This window comes from Dunckerocampus dactyliophorus, chromosome 2 (genome assembly GCF_027744805.1).
Source record: "Dunckerocampus dactyliophorus isolate RoL2022-P2 chromosome 2, RoL_Ddac_1.1, whole genome shotgun sequence".
Lineage (NCBI taxonomy): Eukaryota > Metazoa > Chordata > Actinopteri > Syngnathiformes > Syngnathidae > Dunckerocampus > Dunckerocampus dactyliophorus.
The window spans coordinates 36,414,059-36,432,270 of record NC_072820.1 but is presented as its reverse complement, the minus strand read 5'-3'; the positions used below and the strand labels follow the sequence as shown (position 1 = coordinate 36,432,270).

Sequence of the window (18,212 nt, the reverse complement as noted above, 5' to 3'; positions counted from 1 at the left end):
AAGAATAAAGATGAAATATTAAGAGAGTAAAGTCCTTATATCAAGAGAAAAAAACAAACAAAACCAAAATAATGTTGCAATTTATGGAAAATTGGGTTGGGCAAAAGTTTAATAGTTGTTTAATAGTTTAATATTACAATAATAAAGTCAAAATATTATGAGAATAAAGTGACATAGTTTTGTCCGGGAACTCGGGCTTCCAAATACATGCATGTTAAGTTAATTCATCACTTAATTAATTCACTCTTCCTCTCTTTGTGTGAGTGGCTCCCTGTCAGACTCTCTCTTAGACTGTCCTGATTTTTTGGTCGTCGTGTTCAGCATCCCACCCTAAACAAAGCACACATTTAGTCCAAATCGTGTACATTTAAAATAGAAAGAGAGTGAGGCATGTGTAACCTGTTTGTGATCGACAATGTTGAGCAGCCCTAAGGTGATGATGCAGCAGATGATGTTGGCCAACATGAAGATCATCATCCTCTGCCATCGCCACAGTGGAATCTTAGTGTCGCTAAAGTGCAACGGCAAATAGCATGTCACATTACGGAGGATCAATGCAGGGCAGCCCGAGTGATGTCCTACCTGGATTTACTGCCCAAAATGCCCCCGACAACAAGATTGGAGACACCAACCCCAAACATGTGGATGGAGCTAGCGAGGCCCCAGGCTGTGCCAATGGTCGCTTGAGGCACGACAAGAGGGATGCACGTCCACATGCTCACCTGCAAAATAAAGTGAATTATACCGGGTACAAAAGGAAAATTACCTGGGAGTGCAACTCATGTATTCAAAGCTAATCCTCATTAGGGACTTGGAGGTATGCTGGAGCCTGTCCCAGCTGACTTCGGGCGAGAGGCGGGTTACACCTGCCAACCATCACAGGGCACATATAGACAAACAACCATTCACACTCACATTCATACCTATGGACAATTTAGAGTCTCCAATTAACCTAACATGCATGTTTTTGGAATGTGGGAGGAAACCGGAGTACCCGGAGAAAACCCACGCACGCACAGGGAGAACATGCAAACTCCACACAGAGATGCCCAAGTAGAGATTCCGATCTCCTGACTGTGCAGCCAACACGCTAACCACTAGGCCACGGTGCAGCCTCTTCTGCAATTTTTCAAAAATGTATTAATTAATGATCGCTGTTTCGTGGTTTAATATGGTCTACTATTAGTAATATATCTATGCATATTTAAGTAAATGCTACACGGTGGCCTAGCTGTTAGCATGTTGGCCACACAGTCAGAGGAGATCAGGAAGATGTGGGTTCGAATCTCCGTTTGGGCATCTCTGTGTGGAGCTTGCGTGTGTGTGTGGGTTTTCTCCGGGTACTCCGGTTTCCTCCCACATTCCAAAAACATGCATGTTAGGTTAATTGGAGACTCTAAATTGTCCATAGGTATGAATGTGAGTGTGAATGCTTGTTTGTCTATATGTGCCCTGTGATTGGCTGGCCACCAGTCCATGGTTTATCCCGCCTCTCGCCCAAAGTTAGCTGGGATAGGCTCCACGATCTAGCGGCATAGAAAATGGATGGACGGATGGATTTAAGCAAATTGTACGTATTCATGGCTTAAATTAAGCATTTTCAAGCATGAAAATGACCGAATTAACAAAAATACATATATTTGCATATAAGACGTGATATGATGTGTAATACAGTGTCTGGCACATGTTGTATGCGCCTTTAAGAAGAGGGGCCTGGGAAGTGACGTGTGTGACGTCAGCTGGCTGACTAGAGTTGACTGTTAGCTGAGTGCTAGCAGCAATTTTGTGCTAGCAGCTGCATATGTGTTCTCTGCTTGTTAATAAAGCGAGTGAAGTGCATCTTGAGTCTCTCCTTAACCATCAACGTCAGTAGAGTAGTATTCTACACTGGTCTCTAGGTGTCAGTAACGTTACTTTGATGAGACAACAGCCACCAGGAAGTACACTGTCAATGCCAATATGTGAGTCTATCTTACCTTATTTATGTCTAAAATGGTTTATTTTCTATTATTATGTCTACTATATGGGGTAACACAAGTGTAAATGTGACTATTGGGGTGTTATTTCATGTCTACAGGACTCTAATAATGGTAAAAAAAAACGTATTTAGAAAGTCATAAACAGGTTTTCTATGCTTTAACTACAAAAATGTTCCATTTATTAATATTGAATCCTACTTCGCGGAAATGTACTTATCGCAGTCGGCCTGGAACCAATTCATTGTGATAAACGAGGGACGACTACTTGCAAAGCAACCATTTCTTATATGATTCCTTTTTGAACTGGGGCCTGCTCTGTAAGAACTTCGTTACACATTAATAGACGCATGTCAGTGAGTACGAAACAGCATAAAACACATAAACATAAAACACATAAAAGCCACACTCACAGAAACACAGGGGTAAAGGACTCCAAGCCAGATGGTGCAGACAAGAGGAGGGATGAAGGTGAAGGCAAGGAGTGCAAACACGGGCAGAGCGAGGACGGCACAGGACATGGCAAAAATCCCCCGCATACCCACGTGATCCTGAAACACACCAGACATCGTGTTAAATGTACTGTTCATAATTTTACAATGGCATCGAGTCACAACTTACTATAAGAATGCCAACGATGGCAGAGAGGACGAGTGAGCTGTCGTAAACGGCCCCGGCGATGTAGCCGGCCTCCTCCTGAGTGTAGTCAGTGTATTTATCCTGAATGAACTTACTAAACAGGAAACAAGAGTATAAGCTTGAATTTTCACTCCTCCCACATCAATTTGCTTTTTGTTTTTGTGTTTGTGACTACCTGGCATCAGCAACAAAGGGGAAGATTCCATTGTAAAAGAACATGATGGCGAGAACTAGCAGCCAGTATCTCAGCGACAGCAGTTTTACATCCTGAATTCTCTATAGAAAAAACATAAGAGCGAAACACTGAGGCATTGTACAGATAGGACCCTGGAAAAGCCACCTGCAAACCAAACAGGCCGAATACCATAGGTTCTTTGTAGGCATGTCCGATATTGGCTTTTTTGCCGATATCCGATATGTCAAGATTGTCCAACTCTCAATTTCCAATTCCAATATCAACACATATAGCTACTGGTACCGATATGTGTAACATCACATATCTCCTGTCGTGGAATTAACACATCGTGGTGACCCATCATATTGTTTAGACATTCATCAAGTGTACTTCTGTTTCCGGGTCATGAGGTTGTTGTAGCCACTTAGCTGTTGCTAAAGAGTTGTTGCTTGTTGTTGAGTGGAGAGTAAGTTGATTGGTGCCACCTAACTGGATTCCCTTCTCGTTGTGAATTGCACCTCCACAATTGGTGACCCTCAATGTGGGTAAAAATGTCGACTTACAACAGTAACAACAACGAGGCCGTACCGGCGCTGCTACAAGCTAACGAGTTGGTGAACGTCAGTGGTATCGTCAGCCGGCAACACAAACCACACCGTGGTTTCAACACATCGAAGCCCAGTTCCGATTGCGAGGAATGAATTATTTTCATTCTTATTATTGTTTACTGTCACACCTCTGGGTCAAAGAGGGGTGTGTAAATATCAATATCAGCAGGTGAAAAGGGGTCGTGAAGGGGACAATAAAATACATGCTTATTTTTTACAAATTAAAAAAATATATATGTCATGCAGACAACGAATGACACTATGACTACCTTCTCTTCTGTAAACAGCTGCAGGCTCGCTGTGATGAAATTAAAATGAGATGACTAAGAACTGAGCAGTCCCACCAGAGCCCCAGGTTTAGAACAGCGTTTGTACCACTTTGCGAGACTCCTCCTGGATAGCCTCATCCAGACCCAGCTGCTTCATTCCCACTTTGTCCAGAATGCTGACAATGATGGCCGACATAAAGCCCAACACACACAATAGGGCACCTGCAAAATCCAATGGTCATGTGACAAAAGAACCTAATCATGATACGATTTTATTAGAGGGGTACTTACCACACCAGAGGGTCCACTGCATGCCAAACCTTTCTTCAAAACTCTGCGTGAAGAAGAAGTTGAGGACGGACCCCAAGCGAGCGAATGCTAAAGTCAGCCCAAAAGCTAAGGCCAATTCCTTCCCCTTGAACCACATGGTAGTGATGCAGTTCTGAACAACTAAAGAGGAAGGGAACAGGACATTTTAACAACAGTTATTCATCAAAAGCTTACAGGAAATGTTGTTTTAATAAACCATTGATATAGCACGCTTACTCGCCAGCGATCCGTTGCCTGATCCGAAAATAAATCGGCCTGTGAGCATGAGTGGCAGCAGGTAAGGAGTTCCACTGAAGTGGGAACCCAGGGCAAACACAGTGGAACCCAAAACACACAAGAAGGAGAATAGCAATGCCCCAACTGTGGAGAGATAGAAAAAGAAATCCAACTAGTTGTCCACGAGCAACGCCAGGCCCTAGATCAAGGGATGTGGGGGGGCCTTTTGATATTTTTAATTTTGTAAAAAGGCTAAAAAACAATAACTTATATACAGTACAGGCCAAAAGTTTGGACACACACAACACAACCCCATGGTCCCAATGCCATTCATAAGGCAAGAAATTCCACTAAGTAACCCTGACAAGGCACACCTGTGAAGTGAAAACCATTTCAGGTGACTACCTCATGAAGCTCATTGAGAGAACACCAAGGGTTTACAGCGCTATCAAAAAAGCTACTTTGACCTACTTTGAAGAATCTAAAATATAAGACATATTTAGAGTTACTTCACGCTTTTTTGTTAAATACATCATTCCACATGCGTTTATTCATAGATTTTATGACTTCAGTAAGAATCTAGTCATGAAAATAAAGAAAACGCATTGAATGAGAAGGTGTGTCCAAACTTTTGCCTTGTATTGTATATTTAAAGAAAAAAATGTCAGCTATGCTTCATAGGTGACAAAGCGCATTATCTTTTACATTATTAGCATTTCAGCCTTTTCTCGTTATGTTACACGTTTTTTCCCCCCCCCCCATTTTCTTGTCTGATTAATTAGGGGTGTCAAATGATTAAAATGTGTAATCAGATTAATCACAGTTTTCTAATTAATTCATCACGATTAATCGCCATGTCAGGCTATGTCTGAAATATGCCCATTTTTACTTATTGAAAGACAGATGGTTGGCAGGGCAGAATTATATACTGGTATATATATTTGTATAAATTAACAGCACCAAATTAACTGAACATTTAAATCAAGTTAAGAGATGCCACACATGTCTGAAAATCTATTTAACTAACACTGATTTCTTTAATAGCAGAATATCACACTTTAACTGTGTTATTATGAGCAACGAGGATTGCGTTCAAAGACACCATGTCATTTAAGTTGAATTCACATGTTTTGAGTGAATTTTCTGGGATTTCTGAGCATACTTAAATGCAGCAATTTGTACTTCCGCATTAAGAGTTACAAAGTGAGTGATAAGAATATCCACCTATGCATTTCTGTTTATTGAGACACACATACACGCATAATAAAGAAGATGTTGTGATGTTCGGAGTGTTCATGAATGCATCTTGCGGTCTGTCTAGTGACAATGAGGAAGTGTCGCTGCAATGACAAATGGACGAGAGACGTATTTGTTTGGAGTATATGGTAACATACACTGTATATGGTGTTGGAATTGCACAGCTGTTGATGTGTTCAGGTCAGAATAAAGTTACAAAAAAAGCGTCAGACTCTGTGTGACTGTGCGGAGCTACACTGTGCCGCCGTCATGGCTTGCCATGATGCGTATGTGTCAATTACCCTAAAAAACGGAATTAATGAAACAAATTAGTTGAACCTTATTGTATAAAACAATTACAGCTGAAGAAACATTGTTTAATGTTTTTAGGAATTACCAATTTAGCCCGATGCGATTGGTAAAACAATATGAAATCATCTTACAGCGGTTTCCCAATTTGTCAATCAGAAATCCAGCTAGGATCACCACAACTGCATTCCTGATGATGAAAAAATAATAAGCCAGGTTTACGGTTCACACACAGCTTTGCTTTCAAGACATGTCAATGTCTGCGTGTACTTACGTCCATGCACAGACAGCATAGAGAAGATTGAACTGCCGGGGGCTCATCCCCTGGCCCACCACACAATCCACTGTCCCATTGATCACTGTCGTATTGGAACATGTCAGGTTCTGAGAGAATGAGGACAAGGACTATTTGTATAAATATGTAGGTTATTATCATGTGACTAAAATGATCTTAGCCACAACTTAACACATCCTCATACCCCTTGAAACTGATCCTGCAGAACACCGGGGATGTCAAAGCAGAAGTAGGAGCCAAACGACAACAGACAGTTGAAGAACAGCACCAAAAAGCGATAGTGATCTGAAAAAGGACACAATTGTGACTTATGTTTCACTATAATATATATCTAAATCCCTCCTTAACGCATGTTTCAAAATACAACATACAGCATATTTTCAGTCAAACTCAACATATAAGTTATATATATGTGTTGTTATATATAGCATATATGTTATACAGTATGCATTTAACAGCGTTGATTTACCGATAGTTCAAGTTCATGTTGACTTCACAATAGAAACACAAATAATGACATTTTGTGGCATAGATAAAAAGCATTACCATTAGCATACCCATTCCCACACATTTTTAGACTAGCTAAAAATGTTGAGTTACGTGTCAGTAACAAGCCTCTAGAAGAAACGCTGGTCATGTGACTACCGACAATTCAGTTGTTTGGTTTTTGAAAGAAAATTGTCAAACTTAGCCTTCATAACTCCGTACATAACCGGCAGAGCCATGCTAAGAGGTTAAAACACTTAATTCACATCATCTTGTGTTGTTTTTATATGGACACAATACCATCGTGACTCGTGACGACATGTCAGCTGCCGGACAAAAACAACTAATCTTACAGTAATGTGGATGTACTGCCACAATGGAACAGAATGTTTACAAATCTGCACTGGTGGGGACTCGGCTGCCTGTAACAATCATAACACTTTGACATATAGCGTTGTACTTTTTGCCGATTAGCATGAAACTTGTTACTTAAATACTTTAGTTGAAAGTCTTATTTCATTTCAGTCTAATCTTTTTAGAAATGTTGTCTTTTGCTTACATTGGTTGTAATGAGTCCAACATCTTTAAGTTGTTTTGACATATTTTGTCCCTTACCGGACACGGTTACATACATTTTTAAGTTTGAAGAAAAAAATACATATTGAAGTTGAAATGTTGCTTATCAGGTAATCTATCACGCAGTATAATACAAATAACAAATAGCTGAGATGTAGGCTGTTTCTTAAAGTGCAACTGCTAAACACCTCTTTAACTACTTTGGATTGATTGATTGAACAAAAAGGTGAAAAACATCAAAGCAACCCCCGGTCTTGTAGTTTTCTGGCTACAGCCCTGCAGTGTCATAGCTCCACCTAGTGGTTGTGATGTATAAAATATCATGTACGTTGGCCACGAGGCAAACACTCACGTAGCAACGCTCATACGTTCTAACCAGAAATGTTCCAAAATTCAAAAACACCATTTTTGTTTTAGAACTTGCAGCGTTTATGTCATTGCAGTATTTTCCCATTGCATTTGTTTTACTGTGTTTCTTTTATAGTCTGTCTGGGTTAATAATTAGTGCTTGAAATAGCATCTCTACATGCAAGTCATAAGCGTTTCTTCAAAAAGAAAGAGGAATGTTTTTCCACATATTTATTTTTTAAGGTTTATGGCCAGAAATGTGTACAAAATAGAACATTATGGCAGTTTGTGCATACTATACATGTGTGTAGTGTCCTACTTGGTAAGTGTGTTTCACAAATGAAGATGAAGTAGCTGTTTTGGCCAACAACTGATATGACAAATAAAATTCCCTTCTTTAAAGGGACAGTTTGGATTTTTTGATGTGAAGTTGTATGACACCCCCATCAGCAGTGTAGTTCATCAACTGTGACTTACCCCCCCCCCCACTTGGTTCCGCGAGTCCAGTTCTGGTCGTTGGCTTCTCAAAAAAATATGTGTTTAAAAGAGCAATACATTTGCGCCGTAAAAATGCCTACTCGAAAAAAATCAGACCTCAGAAATCGCTCTGCGTTATCTTTGTCTCCTGCCATATCCTTGCGCACTGTCGCCTCTCCATTCTTGTGTATGTGATGAAGACGCTCGCATCTTCTTCTGCTGTGGAACACACACGTAAACAAGATGGCCGTGGCGCAGGCAACAGCCGCAGGGATACGGTGGGAGACGCAGGTCTGAGGTCTGATTCTTTTGAGGAGGCATTTCAGTGATACAAATGTATTACTCTTTTGAGCGCATATTTTTTTGAGAAGCCAAAGTCTTTACTTAAATGGCCCCAGTACGTAAGCGGAACTATGTTCCTCGTCAAGGATCTCCGACCAGAACTGGGCTCACGGGACCAATTGAGGGGGTAAGTCACTGTTGCTGTAGTACATTGCTGATGGGGATGTCATACAACTTCATGTCAAAACATCCAAACTATCCCTTTAAGTACACATTAAAATAATTGGCCATGATAATAAACAGTTGTCTTAAAATGCCAGAATATTAAAACGAAGATGACAACACATAAAAATCCCTCTAAAACTGGCATCACGATTAAAAAAGGCGGTATAAAAAAAAAAAAAAAACGGTCAAACTTGACAAAAACTCATGGGGTTGAAGTCATGAGTTGATAGAGCGAGATGGGGGTGCTTCATCTCCCTCATCCTCACTTTCCTCTTCCTCTCTTTGTGTGAGTGGCTCTCTGTCAGAATCTCCCCCAGTCTGTCCTGAGTTTTTGGTCATCTTGTTCAGCATTCCACCCTAAACAAAACTCACATTTAGTCCCAAACGGTGTACATTTAAAATAGCAATAAGATTGTGAGATGTGTGAGATGTGTGACCTGTCTGTGATCGATAATGTTAAGCAGCACTGAGGTAACGATGCAGCAGATGGTGTTGGCCAACATGAAGATCATCATCCTCTGCCACCGCCACAGTGGAATCTTAGTGTCACTACAGTGGGCGGGAACAAAATCATGCAACATCAAAACACTGCAAACGCACACTGATCAGTGACATTTCCTACCTTGTTTTAGTGCCCAAAATCTGCCCGACAACCAGATTGGAGATGCCGATCCCGATCATCTGGATAGAGGTAGCAAGGCCCATAGCTGTGCCGATGGTGGCTTGAGGCACCACGAGAGGAATCGACGGCCACATGCTTGCCTGCAAGAGAGTGCAGGAATTCCAAGTCCAAACTCCTCACAAATATTTGTATTGTGTTTCTGCATGCGCAAACACTTCCTGGGGTAGCTGTGTCATATTCAGGCAAACACTTCCAACTCACAGCAGCAAAGGAGTAGGTGACTCCCAGCCAGATGGTGGACACCAGAGGAGGGACGAAGGTGAAGGCTAGGAGTCCGAACACGGGCAGTGTGAACAAGGCACAGGCCACGGCAAAAATACCCCGTAGACCCACGTAATCCTAAAACACCAAAATGTGTTACACATCCTTTAAATGAACCTTTTGACAGTGTCAAGAGTCACAACTTACTATGAGAATGCCGACGCTGGCTGAGAGGACGAGTGAGCTGTCGTAAACGGCCCCGGCAACGTACGCCGCCTCCTTCTGAGAGTAGTCAGTGTATTTGTCCTGAATGAACTTACTAGACAGGGAATCACATGTTATGTTCTTAAAAGTCTTCAAATGTACATTTTCTATTTTATTGTTACTACCTGGCATCAGCAATGAAGGGGAAGATTCCGTTGTAAAAGAACATGATGGTGAGAACCAGCAGCCAGTATCTCAGTGACAGCAGTTTTACATCCTGAATTCTCTATAGAAAAAAAATACAAAATGAGGGTGAACATACAGAATTCCACAATGTAAGAAGATTGTCTGCATGATTAGAACAGCGTTTGTACCACTTTGCGAGACTCCTCCCGGATGGCACCATCAAGACCCAGCTGCCTCATTCCCACCTTGTCCAGAGTGCTGACTATGATGGCAGACATAAAGCCCAGCACACACAAGAGAGCACCTGCAAATTACACAAAAGTCTTAAAAGCTGCGCTATTATGCAAAATGGACTTTTGACTGTTGCTAACATCTGTGTTGTCTGCTTCCACTCCGTAATATTACGTAGTTGTATGTGATATATGGCATCAACTATATTGGACAAGAGCAGAGTTACAGTGTATATGTAAAAAGTGAAAAACGTGTACAATAGCCCCTCAGAGACAAAAAAGTCATTAGCAGTAAAGCTACATACAAAACGACGTGTTCCCACATTCATGTACATGTACATGCTGTACAAATTCTAAAAATATTATTTAATAAGAATAAACAACAGCAAAAATAGAAAACAAATCAGCATTTGACAATAATAAAGTAAAAATATGAAGAGAAAAAAGTTGTAATCTAACGAGAAAAAGTCTCGTTAGATAATTTTACGAGAATAACGTCGTAATACAGCATTATGAGCAAAAAAAATGTCATTTTAGTAGCATAAAGTTGAAATATTAAAGAAAAAAATAACTTCTAAAGTCATAATATTATGAGAAACAAACAAAACAAATTAAAATTGTAATTTTTTGAAAATAAGGTTGTGGGAAAAGTTTTAATATTATGGGAATAAAGTCAAAATATTATGAGAATAACGTCGTAACATTACAAGGAGAACATGTACAAGAACAAAGTTGTAACAACAGCAGAAATGGAAAAAACACTGTAATTTTACGAGATTAAAGTCAAAATATTAAAAGAAAAAATATGTATTCTAATGAGGAAGAAAAAGCTGCAATTAACTTGTAATATTATGAGGAAAAATAATGTTATTTTAGCCAGGCTTGGCCATCGAGCATCGATGGGACTAACATTCTGATTGTGCTGGAATCGTTAATTTTTTACAATTTCGAGAAGATCGACCAGCCCGCCGACCTGAAAAATGGCTGCACAACACCAACGAAGAAGAATTAATTAAGAATAAGCGTCAGGAAGCGTTTGTGTGCGACAGCAAGTTTGGCTGAAATTCTGCTACAAAATTAACGTACGGTGCAGTGCAACATTTGCAAGGCCATCACTAACATGCACCACTAACATTATTGAACACGTCCAGATTCACGGTGTACAGAGTGCCCTGTTTTTTGACGCGCTACACTGGACCAACCAGTCAGGTAAGTAAAACAATCAATTAAGTCGATCTTATGCCAACATTGAAGCAGCAAACAAATTATACTTTATAATGCGAATACAGTGGCCAACTCAAATATCCAGCTGACACGAGGCTGTGTACTTTTTCCATAGACAAGCGAAATGACGTAAACGCTAGCGTTAGCAAGGAAGTTGACCAGACCCCGCGTTAAGTGTTACTCCGTTCACCGTACATATTTGATATTCTGCATGCAGGTTAGTAGGAACTCACTAACATGGTTAAGTTACACTTTGTCTATTCGGCATCATAAGACATTCTCCAACACATAAACGACAGGATATGAGTCATTGTTTTTCATGAGGTCTTCAAAAATAAAAATTATTTGTGAACGTCTACTCCTATGTAAAGAGACTTCTCAACATTTATGTTCAAGTTCAACGGTTTGATGTTTATATAATGGTTGGAAATAGCCCTATGAGAAATTCATAGTAATGTAATTAATAAAAAGTTAATGTAATTTTTAAAAAATCATGGAGACATTCAAACATTTCATCGCCCTGCAGAATCGGAATCGCTCAAATTTAAATGATGCCCAACCCTTATTTTAGTATAGAGCTGAAATATTAAAAAAAGATATGTTCTTTTTTTTAAAGTCATAATTTTATAAGAAACAAACGTAACAAAATTAATTCGTTTGTTTTTTTTAATTGGCTTGGGGAAAAAGTTAAGAATAAAGTCCAAATATTATGGGAATAAAGTCATAATATTATGAAAAGAAAATTGACAAAGATTATTTATGAAGAAAGTTGAAATACAGCAAGAAGAGCAAAGAATCAAGTTCATACTAATAATACACTTTTTCATGTTATTTCACAAAGCTCAGATACATTTTTTTTAATATACACTGCTCAAAAAAATTAGAGGAACACTTCGAAAACACATCAGATCTAAACTGGGGGAAAAATGATCTTGAATATCTTTCCTGATAATAAGTGGGTGATGTATTAGTGACAAAATGATCCCACATAATTTGATAGAAATGAAAATGATCACCCTATAGAGGGGGGAAATCAAAGACACCCCAAAAATGAAAGTGAAAAAATGATGCAGCACACTGGTCCATTTTGCTAAAATGTCATTGTAGCAACTCAAAATGATTCTCAATAGTTTGTGTGGCCCCCACGTGCTTGTACGCATGCCTGACAACATCGGAGCATGCTTCTAATGAGACTACGGCTGGTGTCCTGGGGGATCTCCTCCCAGATCTGGACCAGGGCATCACTGCGGTACCTGGACGCATGGAGGAGATTCCAGGAGACAGGTAGTTACTCCAGGAGAGCTGGACAGGGCCGTAGAAGGTCCTTCAACCCTCAGCAGGATCGGTATCTGCTCCTTTGTGAAAGGAGGAACAGGATGAGCACTGCCAGAGCCCTACAAAATGACCTCCAGCAGGCCACTGGTGTGAATGTTTCTGACCAAACAATCAGAAACAGGCTCCATGAGGGTGGCCTGAGGGCCCGACGTCCTGTAGTGGGCCCTGTGCTCACTGCCCAGCACCGTAGAGCTCGATTGGCATTTGCCATAGACCACCAGAATTGGCAACTACACCACTGGTGCCCTGTGCTCTTCACTGATGAGCGCAAGTTCAACCTGAGCACATGCGACAGACGTGAAAGGGTCTGGAGATGCCGTGGAGAACGTTATGCTGCCTGCAACATCATTCAGCATGACCGGTTTGGTGGTGGGTCAGTGATGGTCTGGGGAGGCATATCCCTGGAAGGATGCACAGACCTCTACAGGTTAGATAATGGCACCCTGACTGCTATTAGGTATCTGGATGAAATCCTTGGACCCATTGTCAGAACCTACGCTGGTGCAGTGGGACCTGGGTTCCTCCTGGTCCACGACAATGCCCGACCTCATGTGGCTAGTGTATGCAGGTAGTTCCTGTAGGATGAAGGAATTGATACCATTGACTGGCCCCCACGTTCACCTGACCTAAACCCAATAGAACATCTCTGGGACATTATGTTTAGGTCCATCCGGCGCCGCCAGGTTGCTCCTCAGACTGTCCAGGAGCTCATGGATGCCCTGGTCCAGATCTGGGAGGAGATCCCCCAGGACACCATCCGTAGTGTCATTAGGAGCATGCCCCGACGTTGTCAGGCATGCGTACAAGCACGTGGGGGCCACACAAACTACTGAGAATCATTTTGAGTTGTTATAATGACATTTTAGCAAAATGGACCAGTGTGCTGCATCATTTTTTCACTTTCATTTTTGGGGTGTCTTTGATTTCCCCCCTCTATAAGGTGATCATTTTCATTTCTATCAAATTATGTGGCATCATTTTGTTACTAATACATCACCCACTTATTATCAGGAAAGATATTCAATATCATTTTCCCCCCAGTTTAGATCTGATGTGTTTTTGAAGTGTTCCTCTAGTTTTTTTTAGCAGTATATATACTGTAACTTGTTAGCATTTCTACCTGTGTTAGTTTACAAAATATCAAAGTTGCCCTTGCATCCTTTCATTTTTCAGCATGTGGCCCTCGCTGTAAAAAGTGTGGACACCCCTGCAGTAGGGCTTCCTAAATGCACTTTTAAACCGTGTAAATTCCGGAATCGTGGCTAAATTTTCACACGTCCAATACACTGTTGTGGAGCCTCTGAGATCTTTTTACGATTGTTGAAAAATATTTTTATATTGGACCTTTTAAGAGCAACAACCTCCTTTTATTAGACAGTTTCTTCCACTACTTACCGCCCCAGAGAGTCCACTGCATGCCAAAGTTTTCTTCAAACCTCTGCGTGAAGAAGAAGTTGAGGACGGACCCCAGGCGAGAGAATGCTAAGGTCAGCCCAAAAGCTAAGGCCAGTTCCTTCCCCTTGAACCAGAAGGCAGTGATGCGGTTCTGAACGACTAAACAGGAAATTGATTAGAGAGGAGTTTAACAGTAATTACCCAGAATTAAGAATACTGTGTTAATGTAGTGTATGGCACTTACTGGTCAGAGATCCATTGCCCGATCCGAACAGGAGTCGGCCTGTGAGCATGAGCGGCAGCAGGTAGGGAGTTCCTCTGAAGTGGGAACCCAGGGCAAACAAAGAGGAGCCCAAAACACACAAAAAGGAGAAAAGGAACACCCCGACTGTGGAGAGACATCAAGAAAATTCAAATAAAGAAAAAACTAATACATATCATCATACTAACATGCACGGTTGCGGCTGTGTACATTATAGGGGATGACATCAAAGCAATCTGATTGGTTGCTAAGTGTCACATGACTGCATTCTTGTTTTCTGTCCATAATCTTTCCCTAGTGATGACCTCCCAGATGAAGTCTAATAATTCAGATCCAATAAGTGTTTGGACTTTGAAAAGTAATAGCACACATTTCCTGTACCTTGTTGTGTTTAAATGAATAAGCATGATAACACCATCGTGTACTGTGAGAATGAAATGGTCTTACAGCGGTTGCCCAATTTGTCAATGAGGAAGCCAGCTAGGATCACCACTACAGCATTCCTGATGATGAGATAAACATGATGAGTTTAACACATATAGTAGAGACGGTTAGTAGTTACAGTGTGTGTGTGTGTTCACTTACGTCCACGCATAGATAGCATAAAGAAGATTGTACTGCTGAGGGGTCATCCCCAAGCCCACCACACAGGCCAATGTCCCATTTATCACTGTCGCATTGGGACATGTCAGGTTCTGCCGGGGGGGTGGGGGCAAGACAGTGATAAGTGTTATCATTTGATTACGTTTATACACTCTTGAAAGAATGGGACAGAAACAGGCAATATCGAGAGGTTGTCTTTGCCTTACGTACCCCTTGAAACTGATCCTGCAGAACACTGGGGATGTCGAAGCAGAAGTAGGAGCCGAATGTCAACATGCAGTTGAAGAAAAGCACCAAAAAGCGATAATAACCTGGAAAATTTCACAATTGTGACTTATGTTTTTCTGTAGTGGCAATATAGTCACTGTCTAACACATTTATCGTACATATATTCACTGACATGAATACTTATTCTAGTAAGTATGCAAGTAAAACACACGATTTTAGCTTTTGGTATTCAATTTTGTCTAAAATGCTGAATGACTTGATGAAATTGATGTTGGTATCACGAACAAAAGGCGTTTAAATCAAGTAAAATTGCATGGGGCATTCATTCATTAGCAAAAAGTTGCCATTCAGTCTTTTTGGTCACTACAACAGCAACAAAATCTGCTGAGTTGGCCCATTTTTGTGACCCTATTCTATAGGGCAAGCGAGAAACCCGATCATATGACTAGGTAGAAGTCAGCGTTGTAGAAGAAAAGTTAACAAACGTACCTTTCTCCGCAGGCTGTGCCATGATGAGAGGGTCAAAGACGACTGCTTGGAGAAACGCACACTCACCACATCTAGTGTTGTTTACAAGCTACATTAGCATCGCGCTGATAATAAAATCTGACAACTATGTGGATACATTTTAGCACTGCCGTGGCGCAGCAGTTTGTTTCCAAATCTGTTCGCATTGCGCATGCGCAGACTGGGCTTCTTACGCTCACGTGCTTTTTCTCCGTACGACTTTATTGCCAATTTGTATTCATGAAACAATGTTGCAGAGTGTCATACTACAACTAACAAAGAATTTACATGTATAATATGAATGGCTTTTAGCAGTGTGTTATTAGGCATTTTGTGAGTCATACATTTTGTAGCACCTTTTGTTAATTTGACCCTCGACGGACACCGTCAACGGATGTAAATAATGCTGCGTTTTCTAAACGACGGATGCACACAAGTTCCTGGGAAGTTTTGGGCGATGTATAACTGCTAATATGACCACTTTACACAATCCTAAAACGTGGGACATATCTGATTCGGATAACGACGGCGATGCAGCACAAGGCGATTTAAAATGTACCAGTCGTGCAAAGCTCGCTTTAGCTCCACCACGATCTGATGGCTACGAACGGCCGAGTCCGAAAACAAAACGCCGATCCCAAGAGGAGATGGATGCGGATAAGGAGAAAGCAAGAGAAAGGAAGGAGGCTAGAGAGAGAAGGCGTGCAGCTAAGGAGCTAGAGAAGGAGGAGAAGAGAAAGCAGCAACAGAAGAGGAAAGAAGCTGCAGAACATCTTAACAGTTTGAAGCCAGAGAATTGCCTCAAATGTTTGACTGTCTGCATAGATCCAGGTACGCTGTCTTCAAGGCGATGTCATATAGTTTTGCGTTGACATTCAATCCACCTCTGTTTTCAGCTCTTCTGCAACAGGAGGGCTCTGACATTCTTCTGGGCACCTTGTCGTCATGTGAGTGGCGATACAGCATAGAACAGCAGCAACTTCCTAACAGCATCACCTGGACAAGGGATTTACCCCAGGTGATTGCCATCAGCGCGTTTGCTCATTTGTACTTACATTGCATTTCTTTTAACGACAAGTGGGTCTTCAGCAGGGTGAGGATGGCGGTGCAACAGTGGAGGAGGACCAGGTGGTACAGGTGCTAGGTGCAACCGAATTCTTGGACATGGTTATCACTGTGAAAAAAGTAAGTTGCCTTGAAATTATGTGTTAGTTTGTTGTGCATCACATTCACTGCTTCAGTGTGGTGCATGACAGACGATTGACAGTGAAGGGGAGGATTCTGCCCTTAGTCGTAATGCTGTGAAGGTGGTTACTCTCTTAGTGACGGAGTCCCAGCCAGATTACAGGTCAGTGTGTCTCCCAAAGGAGATGTAAACATGTCTCATTTAATAACTTAATATCTCCTTCATTGCACACAACAGGAGGTGTGGTCATGAAACAATACAATCAAAATATGGTGTGGAGAATCTGGATGTCGACGAGGTCAGTGTAGCATCTACTGTTAAATGCTTAAATCTTCAAAAAGTAACCTTTCCTGTGGTCTCCATCCAGGTTCTTGTGTACCTGCAGCTGTATAAAAACATGTCCGTGGTCTTCCTGGATGGCTGGCAGGAAGTCACAGACCACATCTGTATGGTTACCAAGTCCTTGTCCAAGCGACCATTGAAGTACGCATGCCCTCCAGTTGGAAGTCACACGTTTAGCTACAAGAGCTCACATTCCACTCACCTCTTTGCAGGTTGCTCACAGACAAAGCGGAGTTGCCCTTCTGCGTGGACGGCTCGTGGGCCAGTGGGGTCCGGGTGGAAAAGGACGGCTCCGGGTTGAAACAAGTGTGGAGCAAGCAGATCCAACAGCTGAACAGAGTGAGTCCGGCTGTAGCTTCTTGTGTGACCGCTGCCCACAAGTCGCCTCAACTGCTGCTGCAGGTACGTCCAGGCCTAACCAAGTGTTTGAAACTGTATCAGGGCTGTATTTGTATCCCTTGCTTGTATTACCGTATTGACCTCCATAAAAGACAACCGTATTGACTTGTAAATGTAACAACATTGAACATGAGACGACCCCTCTTTTTCATAACCTGATTTTTGAAAAGGTTTTTTTTTTTTTTTTAAACAAAATCAACAGTATTACACACAGTTTTATTGTATTGACCCGAATATAAGACTACATTGAATATAAGACAACCTCTGTTTTTAATGACCCGTTTGTGGAAATCTATTTTTTAAAGTACACAAACAGTATTGCACAGAGAGAGGTATTACCTTAGCGATCCGAATATAAGACAACCATTCTTTTTCACGACTCAATTGTGGAAAAATATTTCCTTAAGTAAAAATAAACAGTTTTGCACAGAGAGAGGCATTACCATAGAGATCCAAATATAAGACAACACTGAATATAAGACAACCCCTCTTATTAATGACTGGATTATGGAAAGGTATTTTTTAAGTAAAAATGAACTGTATTACACAGTGACCACTACACCACAACATAACACGACTTTTTCCCAACCTGTTTTTGGAAAAATATTTTCTGAAGACAAAATAAACCGTAAAAAAAAAAAAAAAAATCTAAAAAAAATAAATACAATAAAAAAAGAGCATCAGATTTCTTGCTAGTCAATTGACAGTTTGTAAATACACAGGACTTGATTGAAACTGTCCTTTGTGCCAATAGATGCTAATCACATGAGGCGTGGATGTC

At 41.1% G+C, this 18,212-nt stretch overlaps 3 protein-coding genes across 9 annotated transcripts in view; 1 reads left to right on the top strand and 2 right to left on the bottom strand.

The window, feature by feature from the left end:
* Nucleotides 1-76: 76 nt before the first annotated feature.
* On the bottom strand, nucleotides 77-6,831 carry LOC129177210 (major facilitator superfamily domain-containing protein 1-like). 4 transcript variants are annotated; one of them, XM_054768077.1, is made up of 13 exons: nucleotides 6,600-6,831; nucleotides 6,238-6,338; nucleotides 6,033-6,142; nucleotides 5,893-5,948; nucleotides 4,214-4,357; nucleotides 3,959-4,117; nucleotides 3,774-3,889; nucleotides 2,791-2,891; nucleotides 2,598-2,709; nucleotides 2,390-2,527; nucleotides 583-722; nucleotides 400-511; nucleotides 77-330 (listed from the first exon to the last, which is right to left on the bottom strand). In XM_054768077.1, exons 1-13 carry the CDS (start codon nucleotides 6,688-6,690, stop codon nucleotides 241-243), a joined length of 1,470 nt encoding a protein of 489 aa, XP_054624052.1. In that variant the 5' UTR covers nucleotides 6,691-6,831; the 3' UTR covers nucleotides 77-240. The 4 variants fall into 4 exon arrangements, with proteins under 4 accessions (XP_054624052.1, XP_054624055.1, XP_054624054.1 ...); XM_054768079.1 differs by having other exon boundaries at nucleotides 78-330; nucleotides 6,523-6,831; XM_054768078.1 differs by having other exon boundaries at nucleotides 184-330; nucleotides 6,611-6,831.
* Nucleotides 6,832-7,955: 1,124 nt separating this feature from the next.
* LOC129174121 (major facilitator superfamily domain-containing protein 1-like) lies at nucleotides 7,956-15,864 on the bottom strand. The gene is made up of 13 exons (XM_054765747.1): nucleotides 15,487-15,864; nucleotides 14,980-15,080; nucleotides 14,752-14,861; nucleotides 14,614-14,669; nucleotides 14,149-14,292; nucleotides 13,905-14,063; nucleotides 9,909-10,024; nucleotides 9,720-9,820; nucleotides 9,538-9,649; nucleotides 9,331-9,468; nucleotides 9,070-9,209; nucleotides 8,885-8,996; nucleotides 7,956-8,804 (listed from the first exon to the last, which is right to left on the bottom strand). Exons 1-13 carry the CDS (start codon nucleotides 15,506-15,508, stop codon nucleotides 8,664-8,666), a joined length of 1,452 nt encoding a protein of 483 aa, XP_054621722.1. The 5' UTR covers nucleotides 15,509-15,864; the 3' UTR covers nucleotides 7,956-8,663.
* LOC129174135 (probable crossover junction endonuclease EME2) overlaps nucleotides 15,550-18,212 on the top strand; it is a 9,113-nt gene continuing 6,450 nt past the window's right edge. For 3 of the 4 annotated variants that reach the window (XM_054765775.1, XM_054765784.1, XM_054765793.1), the window contains exons 1-7: nucleotides 15,550-16,335; nucleotides 16,401-16,522; nucleotides 16,594-16,689; nucleotides 16,761-16,852; nucleotides 16,928-16,988; nucleotides 17,058-17,173; nucleotides 17,245-17,434. In XM_054765775.1, coding sequence (XP_054621750.1) covers nucleotides 15,978-16,335; nucleotides 16,401-16,522; nucleotides 16,594-16,689; nucleotides 16,761-16,852; nucleotides 16,928-16,988; nucleotides 17,058-17,173; nucleotides 17,245-17,434 — 1,035 coding nt within the window. In that variant the 5' untranslated portion in view covers nucleotides 15,550-15,977. The remainder of the gene's footprint in view (nucleotides 16,336-16,400; nucleotides 16,523-16,593; nucleotides 16,690-16,760; nucleotides 16,853-16,927; nucleotides 16,989-17,057; nucleotides 17,174-17,244; nucleotides 17,435-18,212) is intronic. The other variant, XM_054765799.1, reaches the window with a different exon arrangement.

Coding starts and splice junctions, on each gene's coding strand:
- LOC129174121 (XM_054765747.1), bottom strand. CDS start 15,508: ATGGCACAGCCTGCGGAGAAAG. Junction 10,025..13,904: donor GCAGTGGACTCTCTGGGGCG/GTAAGTAGTGGA, acceptor TGTAATTTGCAG/GTGCTCTCTTGTGTGTGCTG. Junction 8,997..9,069: donor ATTTTGGGCACTAAAACAAG/GTAGGAAATGTC, acceptor CGCCCACTGTAG/TGACACTAAGATTCCACTGT.
- LOC129177210 (XM_054768077.1), bottom strand. CDS start 6,690: ATGACCAGCGTTTCTTCTAGAGGCTTGTTACTGACACGTAACTCAACA. Junction 4,358..5,892: donor TGACAAATTGGGAAACCGCT/GTAAGATGATTT, acceptor ATCTCTCCACAG/TTGGGGCATTGCTATTCTCC. Junction 331..399: donor ACATTGTCGATCACAAACAG/GTTACACATGCC, acceptor TGCTTTGTTTAG/GGTGGGATGCTGAACACGAC.